Source organism: Elaeis guineensis, chromosome 4 (genome assembly GCF_000442705.2).
Source record: "Elaeis guineensis isolate ETL-2024a chromosome 4, EG11, whole genome shotgun sequence".
Classification (NCBI taxonomy): domain Eukaryota; kingdom Viridiplantae; phylum Streptophyta; class Magnoliopsida; order Arecales; family Arecaceae; genus Elaeis; species Elaeis guineensis.
In genome coordinates this window covers 19,072,175-19,083,748 of record NC_025996.2, presented here as the reverse complement: position 1 = coordinate 19,083,748, position 11,574 = coordinate 19,072,175, and the positions used below count along the sequence as shown (strand labels likewise).

General features: G+C 37.4%; 1 protein-coding gene and 1 long non-coding RNA gene across 5 annotated transcripts; one reads left to right on the top strand and one right to left on the bottom strand.

Annotated features, from left to right (window-relative positions):
* Positions 1 to 1,449: 1,449 nt before the first annotated feature.
* LOC105043526 (probable methyltransferase PMT17) lies at positions 1,450 to 6,398 on the bottom strand. The gene is given in 8 exon segments (XM_010921106.4): positions 1,450 to 1,991; positions 3,202 to 3,454; positions 3,457 to 3,668; positions 3,818 to 4,004; positions 4,007 to 4,114; positions 4,696 to 4,906; positions 4,999 to 5,699; positions 6,156 to 6,398. Coding segments are annotated over 8 exon segments (1,974 nt in total). The 5' UTR covers positions 6,250 to 6,398; the 3' UTR covers positions 1,450 to 1,783.
* A 20-nt stretch (positions 6,399 to 6,418) lies between these two features.
* On the top strand, positions 6,419 to 9,902 carry LOC105043525 (uncharacterized). 4 transcript variants are annotated; one of them, XR_012140713.1, is made up of 3 exons: positions 6,419 to 7,003; positions 7,106 to 7,191; positions 8,158 to 9,902. It is a non-coding gene; the product is annotated as an uncharacterized lncRNA (long non-coding RNA). The 4 variants fall into 4 exon arrangements; XR_831710.4 differs by having other exon boundaries at positions 7,969 to 9,902; XR_831711.4 differs by having other exon boundaries at positions 7,918 to 9,902.
* The last annotated feature ends 1,672 nt before the right edge of the window (positions 9,903 to 11,574 follow it).

Below are 11,574 nucleotides of genomic sequence, written 5' to 3'. Positions count from 1 at the left end.
ACTGTACACCATTTCCTTCTAACAACCCCTGACTATCTCGTTGGCCGATTATTTGTATGTTTTTTTTTTTTTTTTAATTGATAGGGTTATTTGTATGGTTTTCATGAACTATCCTAATAATAGACAACAATAATAATGAAAATAGTTATTTTTGTGGTATTATATGCTTGTTGTTTGAGTCACATGTTGCCTTGGATTATCAGTATAGTTGCAATTTTTGGAATTGAGTGACAAGTGAACTGGATCAAAATTTACAGGTCAAAAATGAAGTGCAAAGTGCGATAAGAAAAATATAGAAGCGTAGGGTGATATTGGATAGAGTAAATTATCCGAACCTCTTCGAGGTTTGGGATAATTATATGATTACACTCAATATTTGAGAAATATATACACAACCCCCTAATCAAATATAAAAATTTAAAATTTAAAAATAAATAATTATTAAAATAAAAAATATAAGATATTTTAAGACTTAAATAGATTAGATGGTAATGATGTTAATAAGATCATTAGTTCATTTAACGTAAAGATATTCGTAAAGGCTTACATGTCATGTATATAGCAAAAATTACGTAGTAGAATATATATTTCCAAAATATTGAGTAGAAATACGTAATTACTTCAAACTTCAAGAAAGATCATTATAATTTACTCTATATTGGATAATATGTTTTATCACTTTCTTTTTTTCTTTTTTTTTGGTTTGATATAGTCTGCTTTTTCAATTGTTGTGTGTTTAAGAAATTAAATGTAATATCTTGAAATGGAGCATTGTTATGTATGATAGGATATTAGCATTAATGAGCCTAGTTGCAGAATATTGCCAGTAGAAGAACAAGAAAGTATACATCTTTGTTCTAAAGACTAATTTTCCGTATGTATCATGCATATGATTGATATCAAAGAAAAGAGCATTCGACGAATAGATTTTGTTTCTTAGAGAAAAGAGATACGGAAAAAAGTCCCATCTCTACGACAATTATATAGATTATTTTTTATGGACACACCCCTGGAGAGTTAAATCCAGAACCTCTGGTGCCAAGGAGAGGGATGCAGCCGCTAGGACATGCCCCCAAGGATGACGGATATATTTGTTTTCAGGAAAGTGTCAGGCAAAACCTAACCAAAAATTATTAAAAATCAAAGTTAGATGGATACCTCTGATTTCATCAATTGCTAAAATATCTAAAACAAAATACTTTAATTCAAGATTTTTGCAAACTTGATTAAAAAAACAAATAAAAATGAAAGGATCATTGCTGCAAAATAAACCAAAAAAAAAAAGGATGGTTGGGGTACAGGTCGGATCCATTCTACTCTGATGGTTCTATAATTTCAGGTTAAAGCTATAATGTAGATGCAGAAAAATAAAACTATCAATTCAACGATGCTAATTGATTTGAGACCAATCATAACACCATTACATTTCCTTCCGGCACCTTCCTTTCTAAATGTTGCAATTTGAAAGCAACTCTCCGGCCTTATATATATATATATATATATATAAATAACAAAATATATCACCAACCAACCGACAGCCAGCAAGCCTAACAACTCCTTTTCATGGTACAGGGTAACAAAGGATCAGATACTTCAACTAGAAGACAGAAAAAATGAATGGGGAGGGGGAGAGGAGAAAAAGGAAACTGAATACATTCTAATTTCTAACTACAAATTTTGTTGGCTCAAAAACCATGAAGCAGCGAGCCTGTATGATGCTGGACAGCAAGTATGAGATATTACAATACAAAAAGTGCAGTGCAGTTAGTCCTGTTTGGAGGGTTCAGCCAGTCCAGTATGTCCTAACAGCCACAAGGATCTTTTCAGGGTTGAAGGGTCCACTCTCATGGTCCATGATCTGACTCTTCCATCTCATCCCATCTGTTATGGCCTTTACCTTTGTGAGGACCTCCACCATGTCCCGAATTATCACTGTCCCTTCTGGCCTCAATATCCTATCCATCTCCAATAGAATGTATGTTATGTCACACCTGCAAGTCATTCCATTCAGTGAGGTTGAATATTTGCACAAATCATGGCTAGTAGAGAATTAGGATCAGCATTAAATATGAAACCAAATATAACCTCAGTTTGATCAAAACTGCAGTATTTTCATGCTCAAGAATGTTCGATGTAAATATAAATCTACTTAACTATGATTATACTCTCTCTCTTCTTTTTTTTTTTTTTGAAGTTAAAGGGACATAATAACCACTCGGCCTTTATTGCATAGCTCAAGGCTTACGATATGGAGAAAAGCTACCAAAGAGGGATTGGCAGGTCATAGAAGCAGGGAAAACCAGGATGGATACAACTTAGATGTGCAACCAGTACAGATACAGGTAACCAGGGAGGAAGAGATCTGATTTTCTGCCAACTAAGATAACATTTTAGTTTCTTAATGCAATTATATAAATATAACCTTGCATTTTAGTTTTCTTGGGTCCTGAAATAAGGACATTTTCAGCTGCAAATTTAATAAGGCATGCTGAAATAATAAAGTTTATTTGATATGCAACCTCATACAAACATCTTATTGACAAAGTGGTGATAGATTAAAGTTCATTGAGTAACCATAACAGGAGAGTTTTTTTTTTTTTTTTTGAGAGAGAATAAATCAGCATGATGATTATGTTTGGTTCTGATATTCTGTTTTTCTAGGTCAGAGGATTATGAAATTACATATCTCGTTCAACTTCTTATGGAAATATTATCAGTCAGGTTTTCAAGCTCCATTCTGAATCTTGTAAAAATGCAGATGGTTCAGTTTACAAGCCCAAACAAAATGGCCCGGTAAGGTAGATCACCTTAGTTGAGAGTTTAGTGCATTTCAATTACCTACAGAAAAGAAAGGTCATACATTTACAAATTCTTTTTTCCCCTTCGTCAGATTAGGAAGAGCTAATCCCCATCTTACTACACTTAGTCCCACCTCACCTCTTGAGGGTGACTCTAACCAGAATCAAATCCTCTCGACCTCTAGCCATAGTGGCAAGAGGTATCCAACCTAACCTTCAGTGGTCATTGGCAAAGATAATGTGATGAAGCAATTATGTTATAAGAGACATGCACATTCAGTGCAGAAAAGAATAAAATGGTATGAGAGGTAGATTAAGGCAAATTTTATCTGAACAACATTCAGCTGTGGATATTGGGAGAGATTCAGGGAATTCCTGAAAAATAGAGAACCCTTTGTTTTACCTGTCCTGATATGTACTGAACACACCATCAGCATGGAGGAGATCATAAGTTCTTGGATATGTTGAGAAAGCCTCGCACCAGTCCTGATACGTGCCAATGAAACCCCGCTCATATATCACACCAAGTGTGTCCCGGTCGGAGTTGGCAGGGACAACATTCATCACCCACACTGGGTACTTCATCATCGCCGCAGCAAACCCTCCCAAGTTGGCATTCATATCCATCACATTCCGGTATCGGCCTTGAGGAAAGGAGGAACAATTTGTTTATAATGCATCACTCTCTCTTTCCACATCTGGTTGTCATCTTCAAAAATCTTGGAAGTTACCCCTGGAATAGAACCCCTGCTTATTCTTGGTGGGACAGCAAATGCCCGATCAGGCCATTTCTTCAGATCTCCACCAGCAACTTCTTCCTCATTTTTCACTTCTGGTAATGGTGTTATACAAGCCTCCAATTTCTTGTACCTATGTATACAATGAGTCCATGGAGATGCATTTCAAAGTTACTCAAGAAAAATTAAACATGACAATCAATTTTTACAATGACTAATTGTTTCATCAATCAATGTTGTAAGATATTTAAATCATGTCATCTACTGGAAAAAATTTCATACCAGGCAGAATCAGCATTGTCGTTCTTGCATATGTGTGGTGTTTTATAGATCTTTCGGCTCTGAATGCATTCTACATGGTTGATGGGCTTCTGCCAAATTGCAAGATCATCCTTCTCGATCTTTTTCTTCCAGCATAGGCGCTTTGCCACATCCTCAATTGAATCTTGCTCTTGCTTCAGATCCTCTGGGTTCTCTCCCAGCCTCTGTAGTGCTTCTTCCAATGGATTGGAGGACCCGACAGAATCCAATAGCCTCCTGGTCTTAGAACTCGGTCAACCTCAGCTAGGTAGACACCATCTGACGGGAAAGATTGGAGAATACATTCAACAATGTTCAGACCAACTCCAAAATATCAAAATAAAAAAGCAGGGTACTTCTAACGTACCAAAAATAGCAACAGATGTTTACATGACAATAATTAGAAGAAGAACAAGAACAACAACAATAAGAACAGCAGCACAGCAATAGGAATTCATGGCAAGTGAGGATTCATATAGCTAACTTCAAATTTATTGGACAATGTTTGATGATTAGGGCTATGGACTTCTAACATATTGTATCTACAAATTCTCCATCTAATTATGTTGGATAAGCAACACCACCAAAGTGATTTTTTTTTTTTGTTTTGTTTTCCAAATTGAGTGTCTTTTGCTCAGTTTACTTGCATAAAGACAGACAAAACCAACTCATAAAGTATGGAACAGAAAAGGTGAACATTAACATTTTCTAAATTTAGGGGTGAGCTGTGAGTAGCTTCAGATAGCACCAGAAAGACCTATCAGGCTTTTCATAATTTTTCGATTAAGCACTATTTGATTCCTAAGAATTAAAATATGTATTCAAGCTTATTGCAATAACTTGGCATAAGGATTGCTTACCATTCTTAAACCATGGGATAAGGCAGCGCGAACAGTGAGCCATATCGAAAGCTCGTGCTGGATACGGCATCCGCTGCGATCCTATTACTCCAATCATGGCTGGAACTCCTCGCTCCAGAGCAAACTGCACCTGGGCCTCATGTGTATCCCTCGGCGCAAATGACATTGTGATGACATCCCTCTTGAGAAGATAAGCCCCTAAACTAGCAACCTCCAATATCCAAAGCAAACAACACACCTCAGAAATCCACATCATACAATGAAATCTAAAAAAGACCAGAGAGAACAGGATTGCAAACTTACTCCACAACCTGTATCAATTGCAGTTCTGATGCTACCATCAGTTAAAGGGATAAGTGCACTTATATCATCAATATAAGCACCAGCACCTCGTGGGAACATTGTTCCACCACCAGGGAATCTGAACCGGTCACCCTCCACTATGACCCAATTTTGAACAGCCTTCTCAATACTGAGCTCCTTGTGAGGAATGTTATCAAACCAAGCATAGTCTCTACTCTGAGGCCACTTAAAAGGCGTTTTATAGTTTGGTGGTGCAGGGATTAAGCATCTGATGAGCTCGTCATTTCCAGGACAATGGCGCTCTCGGTATATCAGCATTTCTCTTGCGAACCTCCTCCCCCTCGTTCGATCCTGGCAAGGAGTGTACTCGCTAAAGTTCAAAGGACAAGGTGGAAATTTCTCGACCGTTACCCATGTTGCATTGAGGTCCAGCCGGTGGCGGGCTTCGAAGTCGAGAGTGGCATCTGATGATGAGAATGATGGCACGGCGGTGGAACGGGGATTGGACGATGGATTGGCAGGGTTGCACTCGATTTTGTTGGAGACATTGCCACTGGGTTTGGGTACCGCGGAATTCTGCCAAGCCCCAAGGATGTAGAAAAGAACACAGAGACCGCTTGCAGCAAATATATAAGTAAAACGCTGCCTTCTTGAATCTGGATGGATCTTTGGAGATCCATAATTATCTTTGGCCATTAAACCTACAAAGCAAAGAAATGGATGTACATGCTTGAGCTTTCAAACAGCAGAGCTAAGATTTACACCTAAAAATCAACCCTTTTTTTTTTTAAAAGCCAAAGATTTACGACTAAGATGGCCCAAAGGCACCTTGGGGAAAGGAACATTGCAGCAAGATCTTGATTAATAAGTTCACTTTAGAGAAATGGATCTCAAAGCTACATTTGTAATTGAAAATTATGAAAATGGTGGTGATGAAAAAGAAGAAGAATCACTTCATTTTCAGTCTTAGCAGATCAAAAATAAAAGGAGAGACTAGTTTAGGTGAGAGCACGACAGTTCAGAACGCATACCAGCAAGAACTTGGTTAATTTGCCCTCTGAAGAGAAGGCACAGATCTACTGGTTTATGATTCGATGCAGTGGTGTGAATGGGAAAAAAAGAAAAGCTACAGAATAAACATCAATAAAGAGACTTACGCAAGAGAGTACTGTTGATACTTGAGAGAAATCTAGAAAGGGTCTCGCAATGATGGCACTTTAAAGAATAAAAAAAGGATATTGCAGCGCTCATTAATACAGCATAATGAAGTATAATGCTTCATTTAATTCTTAGGAGCAAATCAAAATTTCCTGCTTGGGAGGGACAGAAACATGGCAAGAGCTGAGACACAAAATAAGTTCTCTCTTTGAAGAGCCCACTGATAGCTGTTTTCATGATAGAGATGGCACAATACTCACCAAAAAGGAAAAGAGTGAGCAGAAGCTGAGAAAAGTTAAAGGCTCAGCAGGCACCAATTGGAAGCCCTTGGGTACCTCTGAAGGCAACAGGCATGCACAGCAAAGCTCTGGGAACCTCAGTCTCAACCACACACAACAAATCAAAAGCTACAGGCCAGCACCACCATCTACCAAACTATTTATATCTAAAATCTCCTCAAAAATTAAATCAACAAAAAATCATTGCATTTTCTTGAAAGGAGGGCAACAAGAAACTATGATTCCACCAGACATGTACACTCTTCCTGAGCGCAGCTATAAAGCCATCACATCAATCTGCCCCTTGAAGGTTAGAAAAGGCCACCAACCTTCTCCAGAGTAGCAGTGGTCCTTCCCACATGGTTTACCTTTTGAAAAGAAAGGAAGGAAAAAAAACAGCAATACAGTACTCATATGGCCACTACCTGAAACAAGCTTCCTCCCCACCTCCCTATATTCTTCCTTCTAATTTTCTTCGGCCGTCTTCTTCTTTCTCCATCTCTTCTTCTGTTATGTGGTTGCCCATGAGAAGAAGCATGGATCACGTGAAGAGACATCATTGTGTCGCGGTATCCAGGGAGACAGAGAAAATCGAACATTTTTTTCCCTTTCTACCATATATCCTTTTTCTTTCTGTTTTTTCTTTATTGTCTTTTTCTAATGGCGCGCAGGGATAGGATCTGGTCTAAGCTATGGCAGGACGGTAGTCGCCCGGGGGGAGGAAAATGAGGACACCGACCAGCCTCAAATCACTCTGGTAAAGATGGAAATTTTCTATTTCTTTTTGTTATTTTATTATCATCTTCTTCTTTGCTTTAGTGTAACGCCATATGACCGGTGCATTCGACCCTCGAAGTTTCAAAAAGATTCCTGCAAGTCCAAAATTAATAGATCTCTTTTTCTCAAAGCAAAAAAAAAAAAAAAAAAACTCTTTGTAAGAACGGCCAAGAAATCTTTCTTTCTCAATTTTGCCAACTTCTTTACACCCTCTCAATTAAGCCTAATATTTTAATTTTTCTACACATCTATAAGTGGTAAAGCCGCTCCATCTGAGAAATGTGGTGTTGGATGCTGCAAATACGTAGGTAATGAATCATATTTAGGAAAAAGCACTCTATACGGCCATTTTATCCTCCACATTGCCTTGTGTTAATTGCATCCCTCCTCCCACTCCCACCAGATATCTCAGCAGCTGCCTCCACAAGGAAAAATTATTGATTGGATCTAGTTTACAGTGGATCAAAGATAATTAATATTTTTTACCTCCTTAACAGTATATGTTGTCATGTATTTAATATTTTTCCTTCTTAACAACATGCTCTACGATATATTTAATATCTTTTTATCTCCGATCCACCGTAAAGCGGGTCCAACCAATAATTTTTCCTCCATGTCGGTGCATGTGGTACCTCCCTCACCATTTGCCACCTTTTAGATTGAGTATTATATATACCAAGAAAATAATTAGAAATAATGTTTGCAGTGCACTGCATGGATTGTCTCTGATTAAGCCTTACAACTTTCTGTACATAAGCTCATGCTTGCGCCGGATCCATGTTGGGAAGGGGGCCGATATGTCGGCAAACATCGAGCGTCGCCTTCCAACCATTCGTGGATTCATTAGAAAGATGCGTTACTTTATTTTACTTTTTGTTTAATTTGGATAAAATGGTTTTGTGCCATTGATCTGTTTTTTTTTTCTTTTCCCTTCTTTTGATGGAAGGTTTTGTGCCGCTGTAGCCTGTAGATTGAGTGTCCCGCCACCTTGTTTCCAAAGTCAGGGCTGGCCAGCCCTGGCCCTGGTTAGCCAACAAATCCATAAAGGCCATACATCTCCTTGGATAGGCAGACAGATAGACAAACAAAGAAAGTAACGTTGCATCTGTTTCTATAAAGACATCAAAAGTAACTCTTCGAACATAAATTCTAACCGTGCAGCCAGCAACTTCACACTTGATGAAGACCTGCATCCAATCTTGTTGTATTGCAGACGACCGGCACAAAAAAGCCTATCAAGAACACCGATATGCCATCCCTTTATTTATCTGAGCTGGTATGTTGTACATTTTTTACATTTTTGCATGTAATCTTCTTATTTCTCTATCTAAGAGAGCATATTATTGGAACGAATTAATAGAAGCGAATTTATCAAACGAAAAGAAACATGATATATGGATGAAGACAAGTCTGGCGAAGGGCCAAAGTTTACCTATCCGGCCCTTACAAATTTCGAATACGCTTAGACTCGGACAAATTAAACCCATACATATCGACCAGATAATAAGTTGTCAATTGATTGAAACAGTACGCGCTTGTTTCCAATTAAGCTCGAATCTAGCTCACTTTGACCGTAACCAGACCAAATATCAATCTGGTTCATAGGTTCGATATTAATTTCAAATCGAGCTGGAAACAACCAGGGCTGATATATATCACGTAGTGAACCTCAATATATAAGACCCAAAAGAGGTGCATAACGTCGTATATATCCAATAATTGGATTCTGATGACTAATCTTTTACCTTAATTTGCCTTGGGTTTCTTTGCAACTTTTAATAAAACCAAGAGGAACCTTTGCTCCCAGAAAGAAAACTTTTTGCCTTTGGTTTGATTCATGAATGTTGAAAGGGAACAGTCAAAGTGTCTGGAAATGTGCTTGAATCTTCATGAAAGTTAAAACAAAGCTCCTATTAAGCTTTAACTAAGCTTAAATGAAGCTTGATTTGAGCATGTTTCAAGCTCTAGTTAATTTTAACTCACCTTCGAGTTATCAAGTTTATCAAATCAACATTATGTATGGTTTAATTTAAACTAAGCTTGAATTTAGCTTGATCAAGTAATAAACCAGCCAAGATAGATATCAAACTTCATGCTTGAAAATTATTTCAAACCGAGCTTAATCAAATTCAAGCCCAATTAGACTTGGCTCGATTATAATCTACTGTACAAGCATGTAGGTCATGTGATAAAACACAAGCCTTTTATGTTATAACTATTTATACTTCTGAAAAGCATTAAAATTAAGGTGGACGCCTCCTTCCCAAGGTATGGTTAAGATCAACTTTGGTGGTTCCTATTCAGAAGGTCAAGCTGGAGCAAGTTTCTCGTTTAGGGATCATCATAGCTGAATGTTGGCTGCTGGTGGTCGTTCATTCAGTGCCCATTCTATTTCTTCTGCCGAACTTGAGATGCTTCCGAAGGATTGCGAGTGGCTATGAAGAGATTGACTTGTTCTCGTATTGTCTTGGAAGGAGATTCAAAAACAGCTCTTTCATGGATTAACAATAGCTCATGTCAGAGAGGTCGTATTCCTTTGCTCCATGATATATGTCAGCTAATTTATTCTATTGATTCTTCTGAACTTGTGCATGTTTTCGGAGAAGGCAATGCAGCAGTTGACAGGCTTGCCACTCTATTTTTTTTTTTGGATAAGTAGGGGAGGCTGGAATAGATCAACCACCCATCTTGATTAAGAAAAGAAGGATATTTATAAAAGAGCTGACTGTGAGTAAGATTACACACTGCTGAAAAAATATATTTTAACAATCTAAATAGAAAATAAGGATGTCATCCCAAAGCATAGAAAGTAACACTCTTAACAAACCACAGATGCGAAGGATTAGTAATAAGAGCTGATAGATTTTTTTAGCAAAGAAGACCAATAAGGAGACTCATAGTTGCCCTGTGTGATGAACCAATGATTTTAAACTTTGCCATAAGTTAGCATATCCCTCCAACATCTTCACCGAACAGAGATGCCCCCAACGGTAGAACCTTTGCAGAATTGTATAAAGCAACATATAGATTGAATATTTTTTTTTCAAAAAAATATGTACTGTTGGAGTGATTTCTATATTTTTTCAGATTATTTTCGGGTATTTTTGAAGCAAAGAGAAAAAAGAGAAGAGAGATAGTGTCACGCCCCCGACTCGAGATTGTGAATCGAGGGTCGCGGCAACCACCGCATACTCATGAAGAACTTTCTCCTAAGCATGCAAGGCATCTCATCACGATATCAATGCATCACAGTGGAATAAATTCAAATAATTATTATTCAACTGTAATTCAAGTAATTAAATCAAATGTCTTACATCCAATAAAATTTTTGCTAAAAAAAAATAAAAACAATAGATCTAAGTTCAATGAAGTTGACAATGCTAATCTCGCTTCTAAAAGCTCTGTCCCAATATTTCGTCCCACGCTCGAAATTAATTATCTGAATCTGAAAAATAGAAAGAAAGATAATGAGCTAGACAGCCCAGTAAGTAACAAATATCTCAACTAGATAATTTAGATATTATATAATTTTCAAGAATAATACTGTAAATAAACATAAGAGTATATTTCATGCTGATTTAATACAAATCAAATATTTTCAAATATTCACATATAATATAATCATAAATCCGATTCGATTCAAAACACTCGTAACTCAACAGCCTTGACTATGACCAACGTTTAACCCCTATTGGCGGGGTCCACAGAATACCAGCGCACAACCCCCACTGGCAGGGTCCACAAACACCAGCGCACAATCTCCACTGGCAGGGTCCACAAACACCAGCGCACAACCCCCACTGGCAGGGTCCACTGAGTACCAACATATAATCCCCATTGACGGGGTCCACTGAAACATAGTTAGGCTGAGAGCATAAATCCGATCTGTATCAAAACACTTTGTACCATAATATATCATAATTTTTCACTGAACATGTGCATAAATCGACGTACCATAATATTTCAAAAGCACTTTTCTTTCAAAACATAATTTCATAAATCATGCATAATTTCAGAGAATAATTATTTATTTTCAAAATAAATATGGAATATCTCGAGAAGATGATTCATTACTTACCTTTTACGGAGCACTGATTGAACAGATCGACTAACTTCTAGGAGATTCTTCCGTACCTATTATCCAAAATTATATTTTTACATTAATTTTAATTCAAAATTCAATCTAAACAGATCTCAAATCAAAACCTCACTTAAAATCAGACTCTTCCCTAAATTCGATCAAAATCATCAAATGAAGCCTTCCACTACGCTAATCTTAGAAGGATAACTTTAGAGAGAGAGAAATCCAACAAGAGAGAGAAACAATCTAAAGAGAGAAAATTCTAGAGAGAAAAATAGAGAG